Source organism: Trypanosoma cruzi, genomic scaffold, assembly GCF_000209065.1.
Source record: "Trypanosoma cruzi strain CL Brener 1047053516459 genomic scaffold, whole genome shotgun sequence".
NCBI lineage: Eukaryota > Euglenozoa > Kinetoplastea > Trypanosomatida > Trypanosomatidae > Trypanosoma > Trypanosoma cruzi.
Window position 1 is genome coordinate 50,333 of NW_001849533.1, and position 15,060 is coordinate 65,392.

General features: G+C 47.6%; 5 protein-coding genes across 5 annotated transcripts, besides 30 other annotated features; 3 read left to right on the forward strand and 2 right to left on the reverse strand.

Moving 5' to 3' along the window:
* On the forward strand, positions 1 to 737 carry Tc00.1047053503955.10 (mitochondrial DNA polymerase beta-PAK, putative; the record flags this gene model as incomplete). The annotated part of the gene is made up of 1 exon (XM_808644.1): positions 1 to 737. A coding segment is annotated over one exon (737 nt), but the record flags the coding sequence as incomplete, so codon positions are not given.
* Positions 1 to 5,369: a sequence feature (heterozygous, Esmeraldo-like haplotype).
* Positions 1,205 to 1,231: a microsatellite.
* Positions 1,354 to 1,381: a microsatellite.
* Positions 1,465 to 1,501: a microsatellite.
* Positions 1,554 to 1,577: a sequence feature (AT_rich).
* Positions 1,602 to 1,628: a microsatellite.
* Positions 1,630 to 2,841, forward strand: Tc00.1047053503955.20 (mitochondrial DNA polymerase beta, putative; the record flags this gene model as incomplete). The annotated part of the gene is made up of 1 exon (XM_808645.1): positions 1,630 to 2,841. The coding sequence occupies one exon, from the start codon at positions 1,630 to 1,632 to the stop codon at positions 2,839 to 2,841; it is 1,212 nt and encodes a 403-aa protein (XP_813738.1).
* Positions 2,953 to 3,045: a sequence feature (A-rich).
* Positions 3,628 to 3,655: a sequence feature (AT_rich).
* Positions 3,725 to 3,756: a microsatellite.
* Positions 3,897 to 3,922: a sequence feature (AT_rich).
* On the forward strand, positions 4,215 to 5,255 carry Tc00.1047053503955.30 (hypothetical protein, conserved; the record flags this gene model as incomplete). The annotated part of the gene is made up of 1 exon (XM_808646.1): positions 4,215 to 5,255. The coding sequence occupies one exon, from the start codon at positions 4,215 to 4,217 to the stop codon at positions 5,253 to 5,255; it is 1,041 nt and encodes a 346-aa protein (XP_813739.1).
* Positions 5,370 to 5,545: a sequence feature (areas merged during assembly that could not be assigned to a particular haplotype. This can correspond to areas where the two haplotypes were merged or to regions with more than two copies in the genome that were merged during assembly.).
* Positions 5,546 to 6,303: a sequence feature (heterozygous, non-Esmeraldo-like haplotype).
* Positions 6,071 to 6,134: a sequence feature (A-rich).
* Positions 6,164 to 6,191: a microsatellite.
* Positions 6,304 to 8,273: a sequence feature (areas not merged during assembly with more than two copies in the genome that could not be assigned to a particular haplotype).
* On the reverse strand, positions 6,688 to 8,841 carry Tc00.1047053503955.40 (trans-sialidase, putative; the record flags this gene model as incomplete). The annotated part of the gene is made up of 1 exon (XM_808647.1): positions 6,688 to 8,841. One exon carries the CDS (start codon positions 8,839 to 8,841, stop codon positions 6,688 to 6,690), a length of 2,154 nt encoding a protein of 717 aa, XP_813740.1.
* Positions 8,274 to 15,060: part of a sequence feature (heterozygous, Esmeraldo-like haplotype) that runs on past the window's edge.
* Positions 10,580 to 10,618: a sequence feature (GA-rich).
* Positions 10,699 to 10,738: a microsatellite.
* Positions 10,768 to 10,798: a microsatellite.
* Positions 11,091 to 11,113: a microsatellite.
* Positions 11,239 to 11,274: a microsatellite.
* Positions 11,322 to 11,366: a microsatellite.
* On the reverse strand, positions 11,382 to 13,487 carry Tc00.1047053503955.50 (hypothetical protein, conserved; the record flags this gene model as incomplete). Its single annotated transcript, XM_808648.1, has 1 exon — positions 11,382 to 13,487. The coding sequence occupies one exon, from the start codon at positions 13,485 to 13,487 to the stop codon at positions 11,382 to 11,384; it is 2,106 nt and encodes a 701-aa protein (XP_813741.1).
* Positions 13,635 to 13,675: a microsatellite.
* Positions 13,852 to 13,944: a sequence feature (CT-rich).
* Positions 14,091 to 14,119: a microsatellite.
* Positions 14,142 to 14,166: a microsatellite.
* Positions 14,251 to 14,293: a sequence feature (AT_rich).
* Positions 14,360 to 14,432: a sequence feature (A-rich).
* Positions 14,660 to 14,689: a microsatellite.
* Positions 14,976 to 14,998: a microsatellite.

The window sequence follows — 15,060 nt, forward strand, 5'->3', positions numbered from 1 at the left end:
TCAAGCGGGAGCGATACATCGAGGCGACACTGGCGCAAGGGGCGACAAAGTTTATGGGGGTAAGTCGGCTGAGGAGTTATAACTACAATGCGGGTGCGACAAGCCCAAAGTTGTACCCGGCACGGCGGCTCGATATTCGTTTTGTGGAGCCGGAGTGTTTCCCTGCGGCGCTGCTGTACTTTACTGGCAGCAAGCACTTTAACGTCGTCATGCGGGCAGAAGCGATCAAGCAGAACTTTGTGCTAAATGAATACGGCCTCTTCCACAATGACGCAGCGGCCACCGTTGCTGCCGCCGCCGAGGACAATGCAGTCGATGGCAGCAGTAGTTGTGGTAGTGGTAGCAGCGGCGGCAACAGCAAGAATAAGCCTAATAATAACAATAGTAATAACGGTGGTGGGAGCAACACGGCCCGAGGCCGGTGGAATGCGGAGGCATTTCAGAAGTTGGTCCGGGCACAGTACTACTCTGCTAAGTCTCCCGCATTTATGGGAGATGACGATGGCCACGGTGAAGAGGACGACGACGGCGAAGATGGTGCTGACGGGGCTGGCGAGGATACACGTAGCAAGAAGCACGGGAAGAAGATTTCAGCAGCACGGCAGCGGCAACAGCAACAAGAACTTGCCGCTCTCTGGCGTGAGGTGGAGTCACGGCGAGTGAAGGTGAAACACGAGCGTGACATCTTTGACGCATTAGGCATGACGTACGTTCAGCCCGAGCAACGCGAGATGTGAATTGGAGGGGCTTGCAACGCGCACTTACGCACATGGCGAGGCAAATACCGAGCGAACGGAGAGCTGTGGGGCCCTTTTTCCTCCTCCACCCCATTTCATTCCATTCCATAGAAACAGCAATGAAGAAAAAAAAAAAAAAAAAGAGCAACGGCGTCTACAGATGTCATAGAAAAACAGTGAGGGGCTGGAAGAGGGGAGGTTAAACGCACACGGGGAGAACATGCATGCACCCAGACGATCCATATGAGCACATGTAATAGTCACGGTGCGTTCTTATCGCTCTCCTTTCCTTTTCTCACCTTATTTATTATCATTATTATTTTGTTTTTTTTGTGTGTTGCTGTCGTCACGCTTCCACAAGGTCGTTCTAACGGCCGCACACGCTTTTGAGTGTTATTTCTTTTCTTTCCGTTAATGTCTTTCATCACCCCGTTTTTTTTTCCGCGCATTTTTTGTCTCCCCGTTCCTTCTTTTTTTTTTTTTTTTTTTTTTTTCAAAGCAGCGAGAAGGAAGCGAAGGGTTCGTGCAGCTCCCATCCACACGGCCGCGGCAAAACGATCCATCCCCCTCCCCACCGAAGGACCAACGAAGGGAAACAAACAATCAAGAAAAAAACCAACAACAACAACAAACAACAATAACAAGAAAGAGAATCATAAAAATAATAACTGCGAGGCCGCGGGAAATAGAGACGACGAATAGGGGACGAGGAGGAGACATCTACACGATACATACATAAATACAGACAGACATACACACGCACAGAGAGAGAGAGAGAGACAAAACAGCATACTGTCGTTATTTCATACAAAATACAAATTTATTATTATTTATTTTTTTCGTGGAGTTGCTTGAAACAAACATAAAAAAAAAAAAAAAAAAAAAAAAAAAGATGTTTCGTCGCACATTCTGGCGTTTTAATCCGGATAGTCGAGAGAACATCATCCGCATCTTTAAGGAGATGGCAGATTTGAATAATGCCCTTGGGGAAAAGTACAAGGTGCAGAGCTACATCCGCGCCTTGAATAGCCTCAAGACGAACCTCGACCTGCCGTTGCGGACGGTGGAGGACCTGGAAAGGTTTCCCGGTTTTGGCTCCAAGCTGCTGAAGAAGGCGGAGGAGATCATCATGACGGGCAAGCTGGAGGAACTTGAGAAGAAGACAAAACCGAAACTCAAGGCGATTCAGGAGCTTACACAAGTGCATGGCTTCGGTCCACGCGCAGCAGCTGCACTCTTTGATCGAGAGGGCATATTTACCGTGGAGGAACTCATAGAGAAGGCCGATCGTATTCAGTTGACAGACCAGCAGCGCGTGGGCGTAAAATACTTCCACGATATCAATGAGAAGATTCCTATGCATGAGTCCGTCTTGCATGAAAATTTCCTCCGCGAAAGTGTGCAGGCTCGGCTCACCTCCGATTATGAAATTCAAGTGTGCGGTAGCTATCGTCGCCGGCATCCGTTCAGCGGTGATGTGGACGCCATTCTTGCACGCACATTAAGTGCCCCACCACTTGACTGCCCAGTGACGAACACCGGGGTCCTCGGTACGCTTGTGGATTACCTTCAGGAGCGAAACTACCTCGAGGCAACAATGGCACAGGGGCCACTCAAGTACATGGGCATGGGTCGTCTGCCTCCTCGCACAACAAATGGGACGACAAAGCACTACAAGGCCCGTCGCGTGGATATTCGACTTATTGAGGCCCGATCGGTGCCTACTGCCCTTCTCACGTTTACCGGCAGCAAGAACTTTAATGTGATCATGCGTCAAGCCGCCATCAGTAAAGGATACCTTCTGAACGAATACGGCCTTTTTAAGCTTGGCAGCCCGGAGGAGGTGAAGGCGCTGCAGGAGCGGGTGCGGGCGAACAAAATCGCGGGAACCAAAAACTCTCCCACGGACGCCGCCTCGGACCCTACTGTGGAGGAAGGCGTCGACCCTGTTGTGTCGGTTATTAGTGGTCACTCGGCGAAGATGGAGACGTTGGGGCTCACGAAGGAGGAGTTGGAGGTGAAGCGCGTGCACGTCACATGTGAAAAGGATGTGTTCGACGTCCTAGGCATGCCGTTTGCGAAGCCGGAAAACCGCGACCCCTAAGAAGGAGACTGGCGCTCTTTCTTTTTCTCGGCGCGTGTGTAAGAGAGAGACGTCTGGCTGACACCAGAAATGATCAACAGCGATAAAGCAAACAAACAAACGACTTCTCCCAAAAACAAGAAAAACAAGAAAAACAACAACTAAAAAACAACTAAGAAACAAAAAGAGAAACAAGATGATAAAGAAAAAGAAAAAAAAAAAAAATGAAAAGGAAGGGAATATAAGAGCGAAGGGGACTCCACATGACACTACAGAAGAACTTGGGAGGAAGAAAAAAATGGTGCCGGAGTGCCATTTAACATGAAAAAATGGGAAAGGAAACAAAAGACAGGAAGAAAGAGAGAGAGGGCGGAGGGGATCTCGAATGTTCCCGGGAACGCATGACTGCGCATAGAGAGTGGGAGGGATGGATGAGGAGGTGGAGCGGAGAGGGGGAATGAGGGGGAGAAACGTGAATGAACAGACGGTGACGGCAATAAGAGTCAAGAAATAAAATTACATGAAGCGAGAGGAAGTTGCGGCTCTGAAGGAATTGCAGGAGCGGAAGGGCGTGTGTGTGTTGTGTGCGGGGATCATTATCCGTTTCCACATCCAATGATTCATTTGTGGTTGGACGGACGTTTTGCCTGCTGTGTTTGGCCGCGAAACCGAAAGTTAATGACTTTCTTTTTTCCTTTCATTACACACAAACTCCTTCTTTATATATTTTTATCTATTATTTCTTTTTCCACATGACCTTTTTACTCTTTCTTCATGTAGGTTTTTGCCACGGTGTAACAACGCCCGTTAAATATCTTTATTATTATTATTTTATCTCTCTTTCTCCCGTGCTTTTATTCCACTTGTATGAATGCATAGATTAAATAAGAAGAAACAAGAGAGAGGTGGCGGTGGCGGTGGCGGTGGTGGTGGTGGGGTTGAAATGCCGGGAACGAGGAGTGAGGGTTTTTGCATGATATATACATACATATACATACATATAGAGAGAGAGATAGTGTGTGTGTGAGAGGGGAATAAAAGGGAATGAGGAGCTGAGGAAAATGGTTTACGCCTTGTTTTTATTTATTTATTTTATTTATTTCTTTACTAACGTCATTCTCTGTGCCATCTCTATCCCTCCCCTTCACACATGCCTCATCCATCCATCCACACAAACACAGACAATACCCCCGCAATGGTTGGGTATCCGCTCTACATGGACTTGTAGGGAAAATTGGTGTAATCCTTTTTGTTGTTGGTGACTCTCTTTTTACAATATTGTCCCGCTTTTTTGAAGGAAGGAAGGAAGGAAAGGGTGTGTCCATCCATATAAAGGGAACTCCAAAACACATACATATACATGCGTATCCTCTCCCCAACTTTTGAAGGGATTTATGGAAAAGAGTGACGGAGAGATGATGTCATCAAAAAAGGCTTCTGTGGAGTACATGGATGCCCAACGGGGACGCGGCCTTGTGGCGAAGACGGAATTCGGGGAAGGTGACACTATTCTTCTTGTGCCGTATGATATTGCCGTGCTGTATAGTCCGTTTGTGCGCAACACATGTTATCGCTGTTTTGCGTCCGTGACGGAGCCTCAGAGAGTAGTAGGGGAGGAGGAGACACGACGAGGAGACGAAGAGAGTTGGGAAGAAATCCGGTATGAGTGTTCCTCCTGTAAGCATCTCGTGTTGTGCTTTGGTTGCGTGAAGGATTTAGTGGAGGAGGCGTGGCAGCGGTCAGATGGGACGGCGCCCGCCATGTCGTTGGAGGGAAATGAGCGTGAGGCCGCCATACTGCGAACGCATCCCCTTCTTGAGGCACATCAACTGGCTTGTGAGTGGTTTTGTACGCTTCCTGATTCTGTGCGCGCGGGTGACACAGACTACTTGCGCTTTGCGTTGCAGTACGGCTCACGCGCACTTTTAGGAGACACCCCACTTTTGCAAGCCGTTGAAGGGTTGTGCATGAATACTTCCCAGCAGCTTGTGAAGGCGTATCGGTTCTGTGAATCCTTTGCGAAACTCGTTGTGGATACGTTTTCTCCGCAGGGATACGACGTCGACGTGGCGCGTCTTCGCGATGTCCTTCTCCGTACCAAGATCAACAGCATTGGCTACCCTTTTAATGAGAGCGAGACGCTCGGTTGGGCACTGCAGGGGGAACTTTGCATGATTAACCACAGTTGCGTCCCAAACGCGGCGGTGGTACGCCCAAAACATCGAACAGCAGCGGGGGCGTGTTCGATGGAACTTGTGGCGCGTCGCCCTATCAAAACTGAGGAGGAAATAACGATTGCATACATTGACGTTGACAGTTACGCAGATGATGCAAATGCAAGGCGCCAGCGTCTCCTGGAAGACTACGGATTTCTCTGCCGCTGTAAAAAGTGCGTCTCCGCTACGAAAGCTACGAGTTCCATGGCTTTACATTAAGAAGAGCGTTACTAATTTACCGCTGGCAATAAGGTAAATAAATACATAAATGTATTGTTTATATTTATGAACTACACCTTCTCTCTTCATCTCTCTTTTTGAAGGATATAAATGCAATGCTTTGGTACTTCATTCTTTTCTTTTCTAAAAAAAAAAAAAAGGAAAGCAGAAAGGGGCGCCACCGAAGTTAACCCAACCCGTGGGGAAGAGGCATGGCAGCCAAGAATGGGGTTGGCATGAATCGTTTGGTTCTTGACGTCCCTCTTTTCTTCCGTAATGAATTTGATGGCAGCATATCTCCCGAGGAAACAGAGTGACAGCCACACGCTGCGGCCATCGTGCCTACAAGTCCGGCGCGGATTCACCCACACCCACAGCAGCAGACACAATAAAAAAAGAAGAAGTCTTCCACTCCGTGCCACGTCCTCGTGCGTGATGGTGCGGCGCCTCAAAACAATACCGCCACACGCCGCGCAGCATTCCCGCAGGGGATGAGAGCCACGGCGCACTCTCACTGCCTCTCCCTTCCTTCTCTTCATTTCCACGGAGTGACGCGGCCGCAGCCACACGCAGCTGCCCGCACCGACTGCAGGAGGAGCACACAACTGCACTGCAACATGTACGCCCTGCGGTTGTGTGTGTGTGCCTGCACACACGCAAAGAAAGAAAAAAACAAGGAGAGATCCACGCACGTGAAGGGACACAGACAAACACGCGGCGGAGGTGCAGGACAGAAAAAGAAGGAAGGAAGGAGGCAGCCAAAGCGAAACATGACACGGCAGCCCAACCAGCGGCAACCCGCAATACGCTTGCAGAAATAGAAATTAAAAATTATATATAAAAAAAAAAGTGAAAACAAAATTAAAATAAAAACAAAAAACTCGCCCCGACGAATTTTTCACGCTCACAAAAAAAAAAAAAAAAAAAGCAAAAAAACATCGTGACGCGAAAAAAAAACAAAGAAAAAAACACTTGTATATTCTTCCTGCGGAGGTAAAAATATATTTGTTTCGGCCGTTCAATTCCCTGGTGTCCACACAACCTTCACATTTCATTGGGACACGCAGTGAGTTGCTGCACATCTAACCTCACTTTTTTCATCGCACCGTCGTCGTGGCGCCCAATGCCGAATGCACTTGTCATCAGTCGACAAAAACATTAAATACATCCTGCCATTCTCAAAATATTCCTCCATATAAAAAAGGAAAAAACAAATATACAAAAAAACAAAAACACAGGCCCCGCAGTGCAGTCCCCGGAGGAAGAGCACACCATTTAAATAACGACTTACACGGGCAGAAAGGGGTAGTCCAATCGAGCATAAAAACAGATAAAATAAAAGTTGCGTCCACACAAAAGTCAATTACTTCAGAGGGTGCGTGGGGAGGCACATATAGCCCCGCTGGAAGCAGGAACTCCTCACTGCGATTTCTCAGTAAAGGGCCGCAATGCCCCACAGCCCCAGCAGAAGCAGCGGGAGCACCCGAGACGCGCCCCCACGCACGGAGTCCTCTCTCTTCTTGACCATTTTTATTTCCTCGTCACTCAGTGTGCGGTTGTACAGAAAGACGTTCGTCACCGTCAGATCGCTGTCGCTGCCTCCCTCGGCTCCACCAATGTAGAAGTGTGAGATTTCATTCCCCCGCGTCTCAGGTGTTGGTAACGTCGCCGAGCTCCCCACAAGCTCACCATCCACGTACACGGAGCCCTTCTTGCCGCCCTGAAGCGTCAGCGCCACCTGGTATTCTTTCCCCGGCACCCAATTGCTGTCCTGTACTGCTTTGGTGCCGTTGAACACTGTCTCCCACTTACCGTTCGCATCGTACGAAAGCCCAATGAACCTCGTGCCGTCAGTGTCTCCCAGACTCGCACCCAGCAGAGGAGTGCTCTCACTCGGAGCCTGGTGGATAAGCACCGTCGCCACAATAGTGAAATCGTCGTTCACAAAGCTGTAGTAAGTATTTTCCTCCCAGCTGTTGACGAGCCATGTTGCCTTGGACCCAGGCCCCATAAATTTAAAACCGTTGTGGACCTTCGCTGCCTTCGTCACGTTTGCATTCACGCAGCGGTAATCGTCAAGCCACGTGTCACCACTGGCCGCGTCGGACAGGAATCCAACCAGACCAACCGTGGGTGTGGACGAAGCGGAGAAGGAGGCATCCAGCTTTTTCCAAGTACTGAGGACAGACCTGATTGTCTCCAGTTCCTTTGTTAGGCGGGCAAGCGAAATGGCCTTGCTGGTTCCTGTATACGTAAATCTTGCAATTTGCAACGCATCCTCCGAGTACAGCAAGGTGTTGGAAACTGTCTCACTCAAAGAACTCTCCACATAAATCGGTCCAAGATAAAACATGCGGCTGTTGTCCGTGACACAAAGGTAGAGCGCCTTCTCCCTTTTCTCCAAAGTGCGGTATCTTTTATGAGTGTACAGCATGACCCTCACTCCCTCAATGGTCGCCGTGGTGAGGGATCCCACAGACAAATCAATAGCCCAACGAGCTCCTGATCGGGAGTTGATCCACACGCCTGGGAGCGTCCCGACAGCCTCCGTCCACGTTCTCCCCATGTCAAGCGACTCGTACACCTTGCGACCACCCGCACATTCAGCAACCATGAGAATTTGTCCTTTATCCCATTCGGTGATGCTGATTCCAACACAGTGCGCAGGGGGCGTACCCGCCGGAAACACCCAGGTTTTGCCTTCGTCCGTCGAATAAGTGATCCTGTTGGAACGTTCACCCTTTTCATTAGGCCCCGACAAAGAAAAGACGAGAGTGCCATTCTCCATCAGAACACCAGCGCCACCAGAGGGTTCAAGGTTCTTCAACTCCGTTTGAGTCTGTGGGGTGAGCTGTTGTAACAGCGATGTGGGATCGCCCCAGATGATCGTTCCACTCTCCCTTCTGTCCGTGGACGGCTTGGCATCACCCACAATCAGTTTGATATCCTTGCCATCCGTCGTCCACTTCTTCGTGGCGCCGTCATACTTCTGTTCATAGCTTCCCACAAGGAGAAACACCTTATTGCCCTTCCCAATGGTTGCCGGAAGGCGCGCAACACCCACAAGTTCCGTTTCATTCGCTGTATGAAACACAGTGTATGCTCTCCATGTATCCTTACTGACCTTAGCGGCAAGGAACGACCAATCCCACGCAGGGTTGAAGTACTCCGCAAGAATATCAGTTTGATAAAGGTATATTACAGGATCACGTAAAAAACCGCCGGTAGTAGCCACAGCCATCACTCCGCCAGCAATGACAGGAGAGGCTACGCCAAACGAATCCTTCACTCCGACTTCAGTCCCATCCTTTGCCAGCACCCGCGTCTTGCCCGACACAAAAATATCAACCCATTGCGGCATCTGCGCATCCCTCAAATTACTTTCCACAGCGTGCGCAGCTCCACTGCCAGAGCACATCATCACGAAAAAAAGAAGGAGCAGCACCGCGGAAGTAAACACATGCCGGGACATTTTGGGCCTCTGCGGCTCACTCTCTCTTCCTTCCCTCCTCCTTCCGCTGGATCCGGTCACGCGGCGACGGTTGTGTGTGCGGGGTGCCTTCACAGCAGCAACACGTGAGAGCATATAAATATGTGTGTGTGGGCGGTGTGTGTGCTGTTGGTCCTTTCAGTGCCTTCGAATTTCACGGTAGCGATTAGCGGTTGTTTTTAACTTCTTTCCTTTGTGTGTATGTGTGCGTGGAAGAAATGGGAAGAGTCGAAAAGGCAAAGTTAACAAGTTTTGGAAGAAAAAAGTGAGCACCAGCTGCCGCTGCCGTAGACCACGCTCCTGCTGCAATCACTCCCACAGAGAGACAACCAAAAGTGTGTGGATGTGTGCCTATAACACAGAGAGCGTCATCGTCAGAGGAGGCCATCGTGGCACCGTCCGTCATGCGCCAGCACACACCGAGCGACACCCGCACCCGGCAGTGCAAAAACAAAGGATGAGAGAAGAATGACCACAAGAGCAGGCAACACCTTCACGCATGGCGGGCATCGTGCGACTGCGTCAGCCAGCCCCCAACAGAAAATGGAAAACATTTCCTGCGTTGCTCACCCCGTATTTGCCAAGGCACCGCCGCACTGCGGGACCCACGCACCATAACCACAATGCGAAGAGGGAGCGTGGAACAATCGCGATGAGGGCAATGTGAGGAGGCACGTACACAGAGGGAGACACACGCACCTCAGCACGTGTGTGTGTGTGCCCGTGCTTGTTTGGGAGGGTACCACCTCAACAGCAGCTACGGGCTCAAGCGGTCGTCGAAGGAGATCCCCGCCATGCAATCGTTGGCACCGTGCCTCAAATCAGCAGTGTGCAAAGACAGCCCCTCCAACCGTTACACCAGAAGCACGGCGCATCACACGACCCACCCTTCGCCCCATCGTGGGGCAGTGGGAAGCAGCAGGGCACGCTTCCCCAGTGCAGACTCCGTGGGCGAATAAAGCACCGCACTGCCCAATGCAGAACGCAAGCGTCAGAGAAAGAATTGGAAAGAAAAAGGGTATGAAGACACACGCACACGCACACGCAAAGACACACCCGGAATTCCAACAACAAAGAAGCAGAAGAATGATGCCAATATGAAAACAAAACCGAAGACGCGCGGCTAAAGTTTGCTAAAGGTAAGAAAAAACGGCTTATCTCTCGTTTGCCTCATGCTAAGACACTCCGTATGCATTGTAATGGTTTTGAGGGGGTGACGCTTCTCTCAGTCGAAGCCGTTTTTTCATCAACAACATCTCCCGCTTTCCATATGAATTTTACCCCGCTGATATTTTTATTTACAATTCTCCGTCTCGGCTGTGCAAAGAATTCTTGACGTAGCCTTCAATTTCTCTTTGGAGGTGTGAATGTGGAACAACTCAAAGCTTGCCTTTACTTTTTTTGGAAACACTGTATGCGTGTCTCCCCAATGCCGCCCCCCGTCCCCGCAAAGTCACCACCTTTGCCGGCCGTGTAATGTGGCCTCACCGAGGGTGGCAAAGCAACGACAAACGCAGATGAGAGATGTAACAGACGTGTACGCAACTTCAACAGACCGTGGGACGTGTGCCAGGCCATACTACCAACAAACAATCCTTCGGCAGGGAGCGCAGAGGAGATGACAACAGCAGAAAACAAACACCCTGCTATCCAAATTCACACACCCACACTTTCTTTCTCCTGCATCCTTTATCACGTGCCTGGACGTGTAAGTTATACATATAAAGGAATTTCGCCGATGCAAACACAGAGTCATCCTCGCAATGTTATCACGTCTATTTTTCTCTACATTTTTTTTTTTTTATCCCCCCCCCCAATTACTTCTCTTTTAATCAAAAAGGGGGAAAAGAAGAAAAAAAAGAAGAAGAAGAAGGAAGCATGCACAATAGATCTCTTTAACTCACCTTCAATTCTCCGCTCAATCGGTGTTACAAAATAACACCACGCAAAGGCATAATAATAATAATAATAATAATAATAACAATGATGATAAGAGAAATGTGGGACGGATTCGACTCGATCAAGAAAAAAAAAGAAAAAAAAAAAAAAAAAAGCGACAACCCCCCCACCCCCCTCCTCCTCCCCCCAAAGAATAATAATATAAAAACAACAACAACAAAAAGGAAGAATGACGTTCACCTGGTAGATATTTAAGATAAATTAGACGATATGTACAGAACTTTACATATGCATGTCCATACGGTTTTATGTAAATGAAGGGGCGGTATCTGTATTTTCCTATCTTTTCTTGATGTTTTATTCATACATATACATACATGCATGTACATACAATATATACGTATTGATTTATAATATTTATGTAGGTATGCTGGTGTGGAGGAGGGAAAAAAAAAAAAAAAAAAAGAAAGGGAAGAAGAGGAACTTATGTCATTCTGCCACTTTTTTTTTAATTATTTTCTTTCATTTCTTTGTTATTAAGTAAGTTTGAAAATACCTCAGGCATGATGGGTGCCAACTGATGGCCGTACAGGAAAATAAATAAATAAATAAATAAATAAATAAATAAATTCTGGTTAATGAACATTGACTTCTTCCCATAAAACGGAGTAGAAGAGAATAATAATAACAACAACAACAATAACGATAAAAGACAACAGCAAGTATAAACGGGTTTCCTACCTGCGTCTACCGTATGGGTTCCATGTAAATGAACCATTACAAAAGTAATTTGCGGCATCACCGTGCCTCTTAAAATGTGTTGAGAGGGTACATTCAAAATGGCGTCCTGCCGGATCCTGCGCTGGCATCACATAGTCCTTCTCATTCCTCTTTCCCTCATGAAGGCGTTTGGCTCCTTCTTCTTCCTGTAGAAACTTCTCACGGGTTTTTCGCAGCATCCTCCTGCGGCGCTCTTTAGCAAACTTGGGAATGGCACCAAAAAAGTAAGGCAGACCATCATGCACTTCGCTCCAGATGTGAAAACGTCCCACCTGAACAATACGACCCTCAGTATCCCGGAGCCATCCTGTGTCATCGTGACGAAACGTAGCTGCCACAAGGAGTCTCTTCACCCAACAAAGCAACAGTGTCTCCAAAGTCACGTCCGGCTGCAGCAGACGGGTCCATTGACGGCGTACATTGTCATACACGAGAAGATCGCCGTCATTAAAAACATTGGACGATGTGTCTTCTTTTTCAATGACGTCATATCTTTTCCCAAAATCTGAAAGAGACGTTAACGTTTGCCAGGGATTCACGACAGTGAATACCAACAACCTCGAAATGTCCACTGTGTTTTCTCCCTCTCCCCGCGCATGCTTCCGAACCGCATCGTAAACATGTTTTGAAGCACACAATGTGCCATTTGTCCGAGAAACACCAATGCGTCCGCCGTACTCGTACAGGGCGGATCGCGGTACATTCTGCCTCCACACATGCTGACAGGAAGACTGTGGAGCAAAGCTGTCGGTACATGGACACAATAACTGGCACATTGCCCGAAGAGCCGCTTCCTGAAGTCGGAAAAGCAAACAATTTCCTCGGATGCTTAACGTCATACCTGTTGGATACGCCGCCATCGACACGAGTTGTCTTATTTCCGCCATGAAGTGAAGTAGTGGGACGCGAGACGCAAGCCCCAAGTGCCACACGGGCCGTGCGACAAGATCATCCATCCCCGCCATTCTCGAGTGCAGCGCGTAATACCCAAGTCCTTCAATTAATGCACGACCGAATACCTTTTCAGATATGGCAGCCTCAAAAAATTGACAGGCGCAAAGTACGGGCGGACGCTGGGATGGAGGAAGGCTCTCAATATATGCATCTTCTTCTTCTTCCAGCGGTGTTGTTGCATATCCACGCAACCATGGCGTGCCGCGGCACATGGCAGGAAGAAGCGAGTTGCACCCCACGACACGAACAGGTGTAGGCGGCACAATGTAATTTTCATTCTTCCGAGACGCAAGAAACAGCATGCCATCATTTTCCATTAAATGTAAAGCACCATCAGGAGGAATGACAGACTTCGGCGGCGCCCTCCTCATTGCATCTTCACTGTCCACGACAGCCACCACCGCCGTTGGAAGTGCTCTTAAAAAACGACGCGGTGGTGAAATCATCTCTGCCAGACGAACGGCAGTCTCCTCATTCGTTTCGCTCCTCGCCTCTGCGCCATTGCGTAAACGTTGACGGTACCGACAAATCATTCTCCTGGCATGACGCCATGCAATCTCCTTTTCGTACAATTCCTTCATTTCCGCGTTTGTTTCCACAATTGCGGGAACGGTCCCTTGTGTCACCAACAGGCGGTACAATTCCTCCGTCGCCATGTGGTTTGTACCACTGCTGCATGACTCTTTTGTCATGGAGGCGTTTTTGATATCATCCTCCTTGGCGTGCAAGACGAAGGTGTTTGCCATTTCGTCCGTGGGTGGCACCAATTCCATCATGTCTTGTTGGCATGGCACGGAGGGATCCAACTCCAGTTCCTCTTCACAGATATCATCCCAGTCGTCATTCTCCCTTGCGTAACACACACACCGCCTCCTCCTCTCTCCCACACACCCGTGCCGCTTATGTGATGGACCGCCACAAAGCGTAAAGCCGTACTTCATGGACTGCGACCTGCAACAATTGTCCAACTGCTGGAATGCCAAACAATTCTCGGATGGAAAAAAATGTGGCGTAAGCGGCAGGCGGGCAAGTTTCAGCGTCGTGCCACAGCGGGTAAAAAAAAGCGCATCAGGACTCTCGTGAAACTCACGGCTCGGAACGGACCCCATCTTGCGTGTAAATATACAAATATATGTTTTCCTGTTTTTCTCTTTGTTATTTAAGCGGCACTTAAAATTACTGAGGATTTACGCGGCCGATCTCCCCACAACACACAACACAGAAAATAAACAACACACACACAACTCTTTTCCCCCTTCTTTTCCTTTTTCTTTTCTTTTCTTTTTTTTTTTTTCTTATTCCTCTCAACACATACAAAAAAAAACAAAAAAAAAAAGTTATCACACAACTCTTTACGTGCCACACACGCACACTTACGCAGGAGCCAAAGAAGCAGCCACAAATGACACCACTCAAACCCTCCCGTTAAAATTACCACGGCGATCCCTTTTTTGCACAGAAAAGACAGATGCGTCCTTCCTTCCTTCCTTTCCTTTCCTTCTTGTTTTCTCTCTCTCTCTCTCCCTTTCCCCTAAAACTCGCCACTGCCCTTTCCCCCCCCCTTTCTTCTTAAAACTATTAATTCCTACAATTCCTATTAATATATATATACGTCTATATGCCTATATGTATGTATTTTGCCTGTATGCCTCCCAATTCCTTGAGGTTTGTGTGGCACCGACGGGACTTTCTAATGCCCACAGAAGCAGAAGAACAAAAACAGCAACAACAACAACAACAAAATAAATAAATAAATAAACAATATACATACATACATACATATATACACTGCAGTAACCAAACTCACAGGAAGACCACATGACAGATAACAAAAAAAAAAAAAAAAACAAATTTGTTACATGAAAACTAATCAATAATAATAATCATTGAAAATTAAAAATACTAAAATAAATAACAATTTGCATTAATCACACCACCTGCCGCCGATTTGAAAAGCACCGAGAGGGAGGGGGAGGTACACAAATAAAAAAGAAGTAGAAGAAAAGGAGAGAAAGAGAGAGAGAAAAAAAAAAACAAAAAAACAAAAACAAAAACAGAAGCAGATAGATAAAGTGAGAAAGGACAATGCTGTGCAATGGACCCACATGCATACATGCACACAAACAGGAAAAAAAAATGTGCTGCCTTGTCTGCTGTGGCAAATAATTGGCATGCCAACGGCGCTCTAAAGGCACGGCAGACACTCCCCCTCATTCCACCACCACTTCTCACTACACACGAGAAATTCATGTATACAGCTTCAAATCATTCCATCCGCCATAAAAAAAAAAAAAAAACAAAAAAAAAAAAATATTCCCCCCATACCTCCCCGCCCTTTTTTCTTTATTTTTTTTCGCCCACAGATGGAGAAAAACAACGACAACAATAAATAAATAAATCAAAATAAACAAAAATAAAGGCGGTGGTAATGATAAATAACGAAACCATACAGCCCAAAAACACACACACACAGAGAGAGTGAGAGAGAGAAAGAGTTACAGACAGACAGACGTCAACTGAGAATTGATGAAACAATAAGAAACAAAACAAAAAGAACACGATAACATGAGAAGAAAGGACAATAAAACTCATGTATCAAAGAAAAAAAAAAAAAAAAAAACATATACACACACGCACATAAATATATAAAAAGGGACATTCCCTATTCCCCTCCTTGACCTT